At 46.9% G+C, this 15,261-nt stretch overlaps 2 protein-coding genes across 10 annotated transcripts in view; one reads left to right on the forward strand and one right to left on the reverse strand.

Annotated features, from left to right (window-relative positions):
• HLCS (holocarboxylase synthetase) overlaps positions 1–11,153 on the forward strand; it is a 245,739-nt gene extending 234,586 nt beyond the window's left edge. For 8 of the 9 annotated variants that reach the window (XM_063639269.1, XM_055279673.2, XM_055279670.2 and 5 more), the window contains 2 exons: positions 2,897–3,110; positions 5,249–11,153. In XM_063639269.1, coding sequence (XP_063495339.1) covers positions 2,897–3,110; positions 5,249–5,420 — 386 coding nt within the window. In that variant the 3' untranslated portion in view covers positions 5,421–11,153. The other variant, XM_055279669.2, reaches the window with a different exon arrangement.
• The window catches only part of SIM2 (SIM bHLH transcription factor 2), a 51,903-nt gene continuing 46,210 nt past the window's right edge, over positions 9,569–15,261 (reverse strand). The window contains exons 10-11 of the mRNA XM_055279674.2: positions 14,687–15,095; positions 9,569–12,093 (exon numbers count right to left, since the gene is read on the reverse strand). Coding sequence (XP_055135649.2) covers positions 11,666–12,093; positions 14,687–15,095 — 837 coding nt within the window. The 3' untranslated portion in view covers positions 9,569–11,665. The remainder of the gene's footprint in view (positions 12,094–14,686; positions 15,096–15,261) is intronic.

The raw sequence follows: 15,261 nt of genomic DNA on the forward strand, positions 1-15,261 counted from the left end.
TAAAAACGATTTATGCATGCCTACATTGGCAGGAGCAGATTATCATGTGAGATTACTTTGAGTCTTGTAGTTTTGGAGCAGGGTGTAGATGCAGAGAGATTGGTCGAAAGCACTTCACAGGGTTTAGCATTTTCTGTGTGTGACCACAGGAACCACCAAAGTGGTATCACATCAAACAGCTATGTTCTTACATCCTTCCACACTCCTGCTACTCACTGAATTTGAAATGGTGAAAATAAACATTTAACGTTCTATTCTGTAATAAGAAAAAAAAAAAGTTAATTTCTTAAATAGTTCTCCTGGTGTCTTGCATTCTTATCGTGACCTTCCCGGGCCATGAAAGAGTTGGCATCATTTTCACCTTCAGAAGAAGCTCCATGCTGGTCCAGGCGGGGTAAAGAATCCCTGTTTCACCTTAGCACATCCAGATCAGGCAAGAAAATGGATTCAGAGGCAATCTCAGAAGTCCTTAGGTTCCTGGCCGTCCAGTCATCAGCCGCACTCTGTGGCAGTAGAACCTAATCTGTGTTCAGAAAGCAGCAATGGTCAAAAAACATGTAACCATGTGTTTCAAGTGCCAGCCAGGGAATACAAGGCCTGTGTTACCAGCTCTGCCACCAAGGGGCAATATTATTCTGGGCAAGCTACTTCATACCCTTAAAGCTCCATTTCCTATGGTTTTTTTTTTTTTTTTTTTTTGAGATGGAGTCCAGCACTGTTGCCCGGGCTGGAATGCAGCGGTGCAATCTCGGCTCACTGCAACCTCCGCCTCCCGGGTTCAAGCGATTCTCCTTGCCTCAGCCTCCCAAGTAGCTGGGAGTACAGGTGCCTGCCACCACACCCAGCTAATTTTTTTGTATTTTTAGTAGAGATAGGGTTTCACTATGTTGGCCAGGCTGGTCTCAAACTCCTGAACTCATGATCCACCCGCCTTGGCCTCCCAAAGTGCTGGGATTACAGACGTGAGCCACTGTGCCCAGCCTCCCCCATTTCCTATCTTTAAGTGAGTAATTGCAGTCGATGCAGAGATTCCTAGGTAGGGGCCACAAGGAGGCTCATGGATGACTTCGGGGAGCTAACAAATGTTATCAGCATGGGGAAAGCGAAGGCCATGCATAGTGGCTTGAGCTCATAATCCCAGCTACTTGCGAGACTGAGGCAGGTAGATCACTTGAGCCCAGGAGTTCAAGGCTACAGTGAGCTGTGATTGAGCCATTACACTCCATTCTGGATGACAGAGTGAGACCCTGTCTCAAAAATAAAACATAAAAAATAGGCTGGGTGCGGTGGCTCAACGCCTGTAATCCCAGCACTTTGGGAGCCTGAGGTGGGTGGATTGCTTGAGTCCAGGAGTTCGAGACCAGCCTGAGTAACATGGCAGAACCCTGTCTCCACTAAAAATACAAAAAATTAGCTGGGCGTGGTGGCGCGTGCCTACAGTCCCAGCTACTCGGAGGCTGAGATGGGAAAATCACCTGAGCTCAGGAGGTTGAGGCTGCAGTGCGCCATGATGGCTCCACTGCACTCCAGTCTGGGCAACTGGAGTGAGACCCTGTCTCAAAAATAAATAATAATAAAATAAATAAATAAATAATAAAGTAGGAGAATGAAACATTTTCCTATGGTGAGAACCCATAGCTTTTATTGAATTCTGAAGGCCATGGGATGGGGTCTCTGACTTTGGGGATTCAGAGCGGCCCGCAGGGTGCTCACTGGTCCTTAGAAGGACATAGCCTAAGTCGCCACTAGTCAGTGTTGCTACTCATCCTAGGAATTCCAGTTTTCTGAACACAGGGGAGCACTTAATTTAATGCCTTACGTTCAGTAGGCGCTTCAGGTACTGTACGTATTGAATGAATGAATACATGAACAACTGCAAGTTCTGCCCCTGTTGCTGTAGTTACTTGTTTTTTTCCAGAGGAAATTGACAATTGCTTTGTATTTTAATAGCCAGGACATTGTTTTAAAATCTGAGACCAGTCAATCCTTCCCTTCACACTGGAAATGCCGAGAATGCTGTTGTTACAAATGGCATTGTTCTGCCTATGGCAAATGTTTCTGGGATTTTTTTCTTAGAGTCACTGAAAACATGGTAGTTTTCTTACTGCTTAGTCTTTGCGGTATTTCATTTCTTACTGAAGACCTCTTGCAGGCCAATTCAGAGCCCTGCTGAACACTGAAGTTAGCTTTTCTGAAGACACCGCCCTCTCCCTGGAGAGGATAGTGGTGGTAAGTAACTGCACAGATAAGCCTATTCAGACACCATCCCTGGTAACTCTCATGAAGCCTTGGTTTAGGAGCCTGTAAAAAGCCACTGAACATGAGTCGGCATCTTGCCAACAGTGTAACCTTAGCACCAAAGACTTCCAAGAATAAAGTATTAAAAGATGCATTCTAGGGTTATGCCATGACCAAGGTTTGAAATCTCTGAATCCAGAGTTTACTTCCCAACTCCTGAATAAAACTCTATTTTCAAGCATGGGATCTGTTATTCAAGTAGGAGAAGAAACCAGAGATTTTATTCTCTGTTGGACTCAGTGCAGACCTGCAATGCTTGGTAGACCACTTATTTCAGAGGCAACACTGATAACGTTTTGTCCCATATTTAATAGCTTCTATTGAATTAAATTGAATCAAATGTGGCTTTCTTTTTTCCCACCTTCTTATTTGCAGTAAGGTTGAGATGGTTTTAGCTTGAACAAGAATAACAAAAGAAGGACAAAAAGGAAGATGGACAAAAATATATGTCACTCTTCAAGTGGTTAGAGACACGAAATCTGAAATGAGGACAAGGAAGGAGGAAGTTGACAGTCAAGACTGTAACTTTTTCCAGGTGGCAGAGGAATGTGTGATGCCATCAACAGGCTGAGCTGCTCAATTGTTTGTTTTTGTCCAGGCTGTGGATTTAATGTGACTAACAGTAACCCTACCATCTGCATCAACGACCTTGTCACAGAATACAATAAGCAACACAAGGCAGAACTGAAGCCCTTAAGAGCCGATTATCTCATCGCCAGAGCCGTGACTGTGCTGGAGAAACTGATCGAAGAGTTTCAGGACAAAGGGCCCAACAGCGTCCTTCCCCTTTATTACCGATACTGGGTCCACAGGTCAGTGCTGGCTCATCTTCATTCTTTTCAACTCCTTTATTAGTATCTTAGTAGTTCTGTATCTTTTTTTTTTTTTTTTTTTTTGAGACGGAGTCTCACTCTGTCACCCAGGCTGGAGTGCAGTGGCACGATCTTGGCTCACTGCAAGCTCCGCCTCCGGGTTCACGCCATTCTCCTGCCTCAGTCTCTCGCCTCAGTCTCCTGAGTAGCTGGAACTACAGGTACCCGCTGCCACACCCGGCTAATTTTTTGTATTTTTAGTAGAGGTGGGGTTTCACCGTGTTAGCCAGGATGGTCTCGATCTCCTGACCTCGTGATCTGCCTGCCTTGGCCTCCCAAAGTGCTGGGATTACAGGTGTGAGCCTCCATGCCTGGCCGTAGTTCAGTATCTTAAAATGAGGGACCGAGCACTGGTCTGAATGATTATTTTCTGTGTCTCTGTTGGAGAAACTGCAGGGACACCACCTTGACCAAGTTAGCATCACCAGTAATGGAGCAAACGGGCATCTTATGCCTCCTGGTGGGATGCGATGGGAAGAACTGAAATTGTGAGAGAGTTTAACATTGGTTTAATCTGATTCTAATTGTGAGGAAACAATAGACGCATCTAAATTGTCAAACCTTCTAGGTAACAGTGGTTCTCAAAGTGAGATCCCAGGAAGCAGCCTCAGCCTCAACCAGGGGCTGCTGCATCAGAAACCCCTGGGCTGGGCCCAGCACCCCGTGTCATAACAGATACTCCAGGGATTCTCATGCAGCTGAAGTCCGAGGACCACTCACTGATTTCACAGCAACAGGCCTGTGCCCTGCAAAAATGTCAGTGTCTGCACACAAACAATTAGACCAAAAAAAAGGTGGCAGAATTGTTTGGGATTAGAGAAGACGAAAGAGGCATGACATCTAAATGTAATGTGTGTGATCCTGGATGGAGGGAAATAGCCACAAAGGATATTAAAAGGACAGTGGGAATGACATGAACATGGACCGCTTGTGTCCAGACTTTCTTGAGTGGTCATGGTTAAAGCTATTATAATTTTATAGGAGGTTCTTGTTCTCAGGAGATAAAGTATTTAAGCAGAAAGTGTCACAATGCCTGCAGCTTTTAAAAAACTTTTTAAATTTTCATTTCTTTTCTATTTCTATTTTTTTTATTTTTTAAGAGAGGGTCTTGCTCTGTCACTGGAGTGTAGTGGTGCCATCCTAGCTCACTATTGAAACCTTGAACTCCGGGCTCAAATGATCCTCCTGCCTCAGCCTCCCAAGTAGCTGAGACAATAGGAGTGTGCCACACAGCCCGCTAATTAAAAAAAAATTTTTTTTTGTAGAGGCAGGGTCTCACTATATTGCCCAGGCTGGTCTTGAACTCCTGGCCTCAAGCAGTCCTCCCACCTTGGCCTCCCAAAGTGCTAAGATTACAAGCATGAGCTACCACACCCAGCCGCAACTTATCTTTGTATGATGCAGGAAAAAAAATGTGTGCTTGTGTGTGTTTATGTGTGAAGAAAGAAAGCAAATATGGAAAATATTTTCATTTGGTGTGAGAATGGAAGAGAATATGAGGTTGTTGTACTATTCTTTCAGCTTTTCTGTAGATTTAAAACTCTTCAAAATAAAAACTTGAGGAGAAAATTCTATACTTCGAAAGCTGTTAAGAAGGATGTAACTTGAGTACATTTGGAAAATACTCAAAAGAAATAGGATCAGGATGAGTTTCCCTTGTGGCTGATGTGACCCAACTTTGTTTTATAAGATAAAACATTGCTTGCCAACTGGGCCTATTTTCCTCCAACCTCAGCCAAAAAACCTAGAGTTGCACAGTGTTTCTTAAAAGCACTGGGAGGTGAGGAAGTGGTTCCAACCATCACCGCAGATGACCAGAATTAGGAGGAGTGACGTTGTGTGAAGAAATTTCGACTCCTTGTTGAACTTGCATCTTGCTGGTTATTTGAGCAGTTCTTCAAACCATTCACCAGGGTGGAAGAAAGTCAGAGCTCAGCCCAGGCTGCCTTTTCCCTGCAGCAAGCCTCAGCCCTCTCCCCAGCAGCCCCAGCCCTCTCATCATGGATTATTCTTCAGCTCATTGTCTTAAGCCGTCCTGTGACACCTCCCAGTGACCGCACGCTGTTCTTCCTTTTCAGTGGTCAGCAAGTCCATCTGGGCAGCGCAGAGGGACCAAAGGTGTCCATTGTTGGCCTGGATGATTCTGGCTTCCTCCAGGTTCACCAGGAGGGCGGCGAGGTTGTGACTGTGCACCCGGATGGCAACTCCTTCGACATGCTGAGAAACCTCATCCTCCCCAAACGGCGGTAATGCCAGGCGTCCCCGAGACAGGCCTGGGCCTGCCCTCCTGACTCACCAGGCCTGGTGCCTGGGCAGCAGGTGAGGATGCTGCTGGGCTGCCTGGGGTCCGAGCCCAGTGCAGAGCCGCCACCGTGAGCATTCAGCTTTTATCGCGGCCGCCTGTCCGTGCCCACGCATCTGGAAATCTAATTTAGAGTTGTAGGTGAATCTTCTCTTCCTCCAATTCATTTGTTAAGTCTTTGGTTCTTTTTCTGTGTTTCTGGTTTTTTTAGGTTCGTTTTGTTGTTGTTTTCTTTGGTGTTTGAAGAGGCTCTGGGATAGACGGTTAAGCGGTAGAAAATTTAGTTTAGGGAAAGCCCTCCCACAGGTGGGAAATTGCTCTCCCCTCTGCGGCTTGGACTTACGTTTATTGTCAGGGAGAGTTTTTACATGCAAATGGCAATGGGAGAATTCAGATATTTTCTTAGCAGTGCAGACCTTTACCCCTAGTCTATGAAAAAACAAACCAAAATATGCTCTTGGGCCTAGGCCAGTGGTGAGTTAGAGGTATGCTATCATTGTTTGTAAGCATCTGGGGAAGTATTGAACTATAAGAACATGCGTTGACACTTAGTCATTGTTCTGTGTTTTTATTAATGAAGAAACGGGAAGATAGACTTCCAAGAGTTACTCTCCACCCAGTGGTGTGGCCCCATAGCGAAGTCTAAATGCCTGTAGAGATAGAGCTAACTGGTGTGGTTGCAATGACCTTGTAGAGGAAATCAGTTAATTACTTTCACACCATTCAGTGAGCTCTCCTTTCCTAAGGAAGTTGAAATGTCCTTAGTTAGGGACTTACTTTCTTAAGTAAGTTTAAATTTACTACATATTGTGAAGAGATAGGATCAAGTTCAGAATCCTTAAATGTCTGATTAGGCATCACTTGGATGAGGAGGTGGGCGATTTGGCTCGAACAGCTGGAGATGAAGCCACACTCATACCACAGACAAGGGAGGATTTGGAGCTTTTAAGCCAGTTTCAGATTTACTCTGAAATGTGGAGCATTCCTGCAAGACTGTGCGGCTCACAGAATATAGAAGACATGGCATTTTACTCAGAAGTCCTAAGTTTTTGCCCCCCTCATTTACCTCATATTACCGAGAAAATGTTATTGATACTAAACACCCATCAGTTCAGAGGGAGGATGTGTGTGTGTGTCCCCGCATATGTGTGTGCGTGCGTGTGTGTGCACATAGCTTTAAAAGAAGACATTCAAAATTTGATGTGCTACCAGCCTCATGAAAGAACAAAAGAAAGGAAGCCTTTTGATATGCATTCGCTATTCCCAGATGTACGCTATGCCTTTTCCATGTCCCTCCTATCTCTGTTGAACTTATGAATCATACTCATTACTTTTCAGCTTTAAAAGGCCAATTTTTGTCCAGTTTTCTCCCTTCCTGCCAGTCCCAGCTGAAATTAGTGGAAAGAAAGTTTGATGGAGCTTTCAGCTTTGAACAAAATCCTTTCATTGTAAACTAGCACCATCTTTATCCAGGTCTTACCCAGTCAGGCTAATTCCAGAAACTTGTGGTTTTTAGTATAAAATCTGTCTACCTTTAGCCAGGCACAGGACAGCCCTATGAAAAAATACCCAATATATATTTTTTGGAAATGAAACATTAAAAGAACTTAAAAAGTAATTTTTGGAAATGAGGCTTCAATTAGAATTATTTTTCTCAAAAAAAAAAAAAAAAAAAAAAACACAAAAAAAACCACTCTTCTCCAAATGCCCAAGGCTTCTTTCGAAATTAGTTAGAAACTTAAATAAAATATAAGTCCACACCACCCCCAAATTACAAAATGGACTCACCCTTGAGAGGGCATCTGCAGAATATCATCAGAGACAAAGATCTCGAGGCTAACGATGCAGGTTTCATTTCTCAGACTTTGTAATATAAGGCAAGCCCTCTCTCAGAGCTGCCATCACCACTTTGTGAATTTCTTTGGGGGTTATTTAATGAAAAACATGCTGTGTTTTGTTTTAAGCTGAAGTCCTATTCTGGACATTCTGCTTTGGGAAAAAATGTTATCATTTAATTTCCTTTCTGCAAATTAAAACTAATGAAGTGTGGCCTTGTCAAAGGCTGTGGCGATGTTCCGGGCAGACTGCTGTGCTCTGTGCTTTCCAGCAGGCGCTCCTCCCTCGCGCAGGAGACTCAGTTGTCCTGAGAGAGAGGAAGCAGCCTTGAAGCAGATGCTGCGTTTTCCATAAACCTGATTTTGCCTCACATGAACCAAAGACTCTCAAAACTCTGCTTCTACAGAATTAGCTGAATAAAGGCATTTTACAGATAGCTGTTCGTGTTAGCGAAACCTGTCTACCTGCTATACCACACTCTCCGATTTATGCACCCCGCAACCTGGGATCTCAAGGAGCTTTAAAGTCTTAATGGGAACTTGGCATTTTCCTCATGATCTTTAAAATGTGGTCACTAAACTCAGGATTGGCGTGTGCTGTTAGAACACTGGAGTAGCCCTTGTTTTAGAGGCCGTGCATCGAGCATCGACCGTATTCTGTAAAAGGCGAGATATCCTCCCTTCCAGGCTGGCAACAGGTTTCAGGGGGCCTCTTGAGGAAGTGCCCCCTAAAATAGAACACAGCAATAACTGGGCTTCCTGTCCCCACCCCAGCAGTGCTGTCTGGCACTGGGAACTCTGCCAGGGAGTGGTGGAAGTAGGAAGGATTTGTGCTCGAAGTAAAATAGTGGTTGAGTTTCACTGCAGCAGGCTGACGTCGCCTGATGTGAGAGCAAGTGGCCGACTGGCGTGCGGGTGCACAGGTCAGGGGAGCACAGGCCACAGAGTGCAGCCTCTGGGGGTCCCCCAAGGCACAGCATATACAGCATGGTCACCCCTTGCCCTGGAGTCTGGGAACAAAGGAACCAGCCTCACCGCACTGCTTCAGATGGAAAAGGGAGGCAGGGTGGGCTTCCGTTCTCCAGATCCAGGCAGAACATGGGAGAATCCTTATTCCTGCTTAATCACTATGCATATTTGAAATAAAAGAAAGTGTAAGCCTCTGCAATTTTAACTGCTCAAAGAATGTCTCTGAAAAGAATCACTTTAAACCAATGCCTATAAAAAGCAAGTCTACCAAAATAAACTAGACTTTCTATGTGGTTTGGGCTCACTCTTATTTTTACAAGTTTCATTTTTAAAAGTAGGCAACTACTTTGGGTTACAGTATTTTTATTCATATTTAAACATATTTTTACAAAATAAATAAAGTGTTTTACATAGTAAGGAATATGTATGTATTTCCAAGTATTAAGAAGCCAGGTGGTTTTTTGTTTTTTGACGTATTATTGACAAATATATTCAGCGCCATACACAAGAGAAATATTATTACTCCAAAGAATGAAAATTAACAAAACTCCAAAGCAAAAACCCTTTTAATTGAGGTGAGAAATAAATTTAATGTAACAATAGCTAGATTGTTTTTAGGATTTTTCTTTTCTTTTGTGGAAACTTCTTGACTTCATCTGAATAGTTTTTCCCCCCAAGATTTTAATCTTATATGTCGTACTTAAGTTTAGGAACAGCTTGAATAATGCATTCTAGATAACACAAGGGCCATGATTCACTAAAATTCCAAGCTACTGTAATTTTAGGGCATTTATTTGCAAATGTTCTTTGTATCTCATTTTATCTGTAGCAGCTCCCCTCCCCCCCCCAGTCTACCTTAACCATCTTATAGCTCTGGTAAATTAAAACTTAGGTAGACTTTATACAAGATCCATTGGCCGTATTAAACCTCTCCCACTCTTAGGGCTTAGGGCGGAAGGGACGAAGGCAGGGCTGATAGGACTTTTAAAAGGATAAAAGGGGTGGGGGCAAGGGAGGCGGAAAATACAGGCTCTTACAGATACCCTCCGCGCTGCCCTCCACACCCAGCCCACTGCTCTACAAAGGTATGAATGGAATGGCTTTTCTAGAAAAGGGCTTCCAAGAACATAAAGGAATTCCTTTCCCTGGGAGGCCCCGTGGAGGGCTGAGCCAGCCTTGAATTGGGCTTATTTCTCAAATCCATTTGATCTGGCATTTTTGTCAACATGGTACATGTTAGGGCCCACGATTTTTTTTTTCTTTTTTGTAAAAGAGAGGCATATGTATTAAAATGCTTCCTCTTCCCCTGCCAGAGCCTCACAGAAGTCAAGAAACGCTATCCCCAGCTTAAATGTGCAGACTCTTCAAGATGGAGGTAACAATATTAGGTTGCCATAGTAACAGCTCTGCTAACTTTGCACTCAGCCCTGGCTGTCCTGAAGCCAGCTCGTGTAAGAATCTTCCTTCATGTTCTAGGTTATGAAAACGAAGTTTGTTTAGACAAGGACGTTTTCACTAGTACACATTTTCTTTTTCAAGTACATGTACACTCTGTTACGCCTGTCCACGTTGTCACTTGTAAATCTATGATAGGGTGTTTTTTCTCAACAGTAACCTTTGTTATTGAACTGCTCCGACGGCCTTGATTTATTTTTACTAAATACAGCCCCAAAAGTTAATAACAAGGTAGTCACAAAAGCATTCTGCGGTACTTTATTGAAAAATGTCGGTGGTATCTCCTAGTAATCAAACCTACACCTTTCAAGAATCACGGTTTAATTACAAGACTCATGAACATAAACAAAAATACCCTTGGCTTATTTCCTGTGCACACACTCACAAGGAGCTGTGAATGAGGTATAGCTGAGTACATGGAGAGGCGGGCACATCCCTTCCTACCATCCAGCCCCTTCGCTGCATGACCCACGGTCCTAAATTTGCAAATTGTGACTCTTACCATGAGGTCCACTGACAGACACCCTGTAGGGATTGTGTCAGGTCCTCACTAAGTGACACAGGGTTGGCAAAAAAAAAAAAGTCAGTTCACATTTTGAGAGCAGTTGGTGTAGGTGCACTTGATTCTAGAACGATGAGTTTAAAACATTTGTGAAAACCTCTTTCCATTCAGAAAGTTGGAAAAAGTTTCCTAAAATAAACCATTTTGATAAAGCAGCAAAATGATGCAGTGTTGACACTGTGAAGAAAATTGAAGGACGGTGGTTCAATGTATTGGTGCAGTTCAGAGCCACGGCAGGATTTTTCAACGTTGAGATCTTTAAGCAAAACCCATAAAAAATAAAAATTAATGGAAGCTCATTTTTTAAACACTGCTGGTGCTTTATGAAAGGATTTCTGTTTACCTGTTGCACACGTAACATGTTCTTATGGTCTTCTTGCTGTGTAGAAAATGCTTAAAATGTCTACATCATTTTCATTACATCCCCTTAAGCATGTTTTTCCTTCACAAGGTGCAGTCCATTGACAGTGTTCCGTATTGCACATGCAATTTAACTTTATTAGCACTATCTGTAGCAAACACGAACCTAGTGAATTACAGATCTGTGTGGGCCAGAGGGATTTTGCCACGTAATAATTAAGCTTGACAGGGTCATTCTCATAAACTCTCTGGCTACATATATATTTTTGCATTTAATGCCTATTCAGTATATTCTGAAGGTGCTACTCTTGGTGTTATCAAGAGTTCATAGGGGTTGGGGGAAATAAGAGCTTGTTAATGTATTTGTGAAGCACACCCATGTTCACAGACACAAAATGGAATTGCATGGTCACCTCCTTAGTCTTGGCTTGTTGGCATTTTGTATTGAAGAAAGGGTTAAATAAAAACAAAAATAATGACACTCTTGAATGACTTTTAAAGACAGTGGAGTTGTGTATTCATGGGACTTACAATCATCACTTCTGCCTTCACCTAAGTATCTAAAAGGGCTCGGGACACAGGCGTCCCCTCCCAGGTCTGCCATCCACTTGGAAGAGCGGACTGTGGCAGGGTGGGTTTTCCCTCCTGAAAGTGGAGGATATTTGCGGAGTGAAACCGCTTCAATCCCCCAGCGCGACTATCGTGGAACGTTGGGGACAAGGCAAGATGCGTGAAGCCCGATTTCAAGGTGAGGAAACCAAGCCCCCAGCAACTGGGTCGCACTGGCCCTCGCAGGACAGAGGCGGGCGGTCACCTGCCCGGACCCGGGCGCTCCTCGGCCCTCGGCACCGGCGCGCGCGGTCTCCGCGGTGGAAATCCTCAAGTCGGCGGCGGAGTCCAATTCAAATAGCTGTCTGCATAAATTAATGTAGGTCTTGCGCATTTGCCGGGCTCGGTGGCGCCGCAGCCCCGGGAGGGCGGGTCCAGGCTCCTGGCGCGGGCGGCCAGCGGGTCACCTCCCGTTGGTGATGATGACCGAGGCGCCCAGGTAGTGCGGCAGCGGCGCGCCGGGCGGGGAGGTGGCGGCGGGGCTCGGGTGCCGGAGCCGCAGCGCGCCGGTCGCCGCCTCGGAGCCGCCGGGAGCACAGGCCAGGCCGGAGGCGGCGGGTGCGGCGCCCCCCAGCGGTCCGCGCCGGGCCAGCACGCGGTGGTAGTTGAGCAGCACGAAGGGCAGCTGTGCCGGCGCGCCCGGGGGCTCGGGGGTCGGGGGCGCGCAGCACTCGGGTGCCGCGCGGGCCAGCGCCAGCCGCGCCCCGTCCCGGGCGGCCTGGCGGGCGGCCTTGGCCGGGCCCAGCGCGGGCTCCTCGCGGTAGTGGCCGCAGCTCGGGAAGCTCGGGGACGCGGTGTCCTCGCCGAACCTGCGCACGGCGGCGGCGGGCGCTGCGGGGACAGGCGACACGTTAGAGGGCAGCAAGGGGCGCGGCCGCAGCCACCCCACCCCCAAGCCCCGGGCGCAGCCACCACCCCTCGGCCGCCCACGCGCTCCACCCGCTGGGTCGCTGTCGCCTTCCCCCGCCTTAGTCTAGGCCGTGCTGTCCAATCTCAGGACGCGACCTGAAATGTTCCAGGAGCCGCGTTACAAAGCAGAGAAACAGGTGGAATGCCTGTTAAGTAATATACTTTAATGCAACATATCCAAAATACTATCTCAATGTGCAATCAGTGTGAAACAATTATTGGGACATTTTCTTCTTTTTTTTTTTTTGGTACTGAGATGCAGAGCACAGGTCACACCTGCCTCACTGCACTGGCCACATTTCCATGTTCAAGACCACACGGGGTTGGTGGCTACCTGATTGGACGGCAGAGGTCTAGAGGTCACCAGGGGCCCTGGTGTTGGAGGGCCCCTGTCTGCTCTGATTTCTTCTGCCCGCCCCTCAGTGGAGAGGGGTGGTAACCAGCCTGATCGGTTTCGCCGTGTCATAATGAAAAATAATCACTCCCATCTACTCAGTCCGATGCCCTGACATTAAGTACATTAAGTAGCTCCCTGGCTTGTGTGTGTGTGTGTGTGTGTGTGTGTGTGTGTGTGTGTGTGTGTGTGTTTGTCTTTGTCTGTTTGTTTTTAAACACTATATGGCAACATTTGTCTTCCTTTAATACCAAAAAGACTAGGAAGCTGATCGCAAATTGCTCAAATTAGTACCTTTGGTCCACTTTTTATCAAGTGTGTGATAAGGAGATTGTTAACCTCTTTCACTTTTAAAATAGTGGTAAAAGTCAAATACCACGTGACAGCATTAGCCAGCTTCCGACACACAAATTCAAGTCAATCTCAAGTGGGTAATACTTTCAGCTGTTTTTAAAACCCTTTGCTTTGTCTTCCTTTGCTTGGATGTTCTGGAGATCCCTTCCTTGGTTATATGAGGGACCCAAGGTGTTCATGGGTATAGCAGATGCAAATCTAAGGGATCAGTGGCTCCTGGGACAGGCCGGGTCAAAAGGCAGGGGCCCTGGCCCTGGTCGCCAGTGTGGTCTTTTCTAAGTTAGCTACTTCTAAAAAAACATGTCCTAGTGATTTTCAGAAAGGCAGCATTCTCCCATAATCTATCCCTCTTCTCAGATTTGAGAAGAAACGCTATCTCAGCCTCAAGTCACAATACAGAGCAAGAGATTCCTAGGATTTGCAGAAAAACCAGGATGAGGCCCAGAAGGAGCAGAGCCCTACCTGCCTCAAGAGAGGGGTGGGGGAACTTCCAAGCACTCTCTTCTTTAATTCCTGCCTCTTTAAGCAGGGGCTGGTGTGCTGCTTTTCTGGGGCACATCATCTTTTTTTTTTTTTTTTTTTTTTTTTTTGAGACAGTCTCACTCTGTTACCCAGGCTGGACTGCACTGGTGTGATCTCAGCTCACTGCAACCTCCGCCTCCCGGGTTCAAGTGATCCTCCTGGCTCAGCCTCCAGAGTAGCTGGGATTACAGGTGCTCACCACCGTGCCCAACTAATTTTTGTATTTTTAGTGGAGATGGGGTTTCAGCATGTTGGCAGGCTTGTCTCAAACTCCTGACCTCAGGTGATCCACCCACCTTGGCCTCCCAAAGTACTGGGATTACAGGCGTGAGCCACTGAGCCCAGCCTGGGGCACAGAATCCTGATGTCACCTTCACCCACATTTTAGTGGCACTGCAGGCATCTGCACCATCTCAGTCTACACTCTGAGCAGCAGTTAGGTCTGGGTGCAACGGGAATACATGTCCTGCAGCTAAACCTCCGTCCCCACCTTCCACCTTCTGCCTGGGTTTGGTCCAGCGAGCAAACAGGAGTCAGTCTGCATCCTGGGGAGCTGGCGGTATCTTGCAGAGGACATCTGCTTGCCTGCCACCAGGAGAAGGTGAAAGGCCATTCCTTTCTCTTGAACCAGCATGTACAGGGCAGGCCCCTACTGTGTGTTGTGTCCTTGGGAGTAGGCACATCACAGCTTATGACTCCATTTTACAGGTGAAGAAACTGAGGCCTGGAGGGTTGGTGTTCTTTGCCCTGGGTTAGTGAGTGGCATTTCTGTCCCCAAGCCCACAAATTTCCACCATAGTTTTCCCCACTTCCAAAACTGGCATGGGAAAATAGCCAATAGGCTGTTTGTCTCAAATATTCACTTCTGGATGGAGTGGAAAGGAGTCTTGCAAAAGAAATGCAGCTGGGGTGTTCTCAGCACACAGGAGCTGGTTTTGAAAATCACTGTCCCCCTTTGGGTGGTAAATGTGGCCAGGATTTACGTGAAGGCCGGATACTCGGTTTTCCTTTGCCCTTTATACTGTCACTAGCGTCCCCGAGGCAGGCAGACTGCCATTTCTCACTCTGGAGGAGCGCCTGCATTGAGAGCAAGACAGCACAGCAAGCCCTACTTAGAAGCAGAAAGAGGGAAAGTTTGCCCAAAGCGTGAGGGTTCTGTCTCCATCTGCCACCCACCGCCACGGCTGCTTCGGCCCCTGGCCGTGCCCAGTCCTCCCACCTTCCCCACGAGCAGACCTGACCCACCTTCGTAGCTTGGCACCAGGCTGTGCCTAGCAGTGTTCGCCGGTGGCTCTGGAGGATTTTTAGCTGGAGACGAGCTGCTAGGCACTAGGGGGTTGGCATAATGCCACTGGCATTCACCGCTGGCTGGCAGTGTGCTCAGGAAAAAGCGTGCCACCTCACAAGGGGATCCTTGGGGCTGCCCGAACTTGGCCGGCAACATTGGCTTTTTGCTGCTGAAGACGTGAGAGTCCAGAGGGAAGTGTCCGTAATGGTAGGAGAAGGGCAGGCTGTAGGGTGGCGCGTACAGAAGGTCACTACTTTCTGAGTGGAGCTGCGGTTCCGGAGGAGCAGGAGCACTTGCAGGGGGACTGGCTCTCCAGTTTCCGAGCTGGCCGCATTCCAGTTTGTCCATTTGGAACGAGCTGTATTGCTGCATGGCAAAGAAGATGGATGAAGGGCCGGCGAGGGGCCAGCAGGAAGCTGCCTTCCGGCCCTGCAAGAACCGTCCCGACGGGGCCCAACCCCATCCAAGGGCTGCCCTACCCTCGCCACCACTGCAAGGTCCCACTGGGGACAGGCACACAGCAAGCGATACC

The sequence above is a fragment of the Symphalangus syndactylus genome, chromosome 5 (assembly GCF_028878055.3).
Source record: "Symphalangus syndactylus isolate Jambi chromosome 5, NHGRI_mSymSyn1-v2.1_pri, whole genome shotgun sequence".
Classification (NCBI taxonomy): Eukaryota; Metazoa; Chordata; class Mammalia; order Primates; family Hylobatidae; genus Symphalangus; species Symphalangus syndactylus.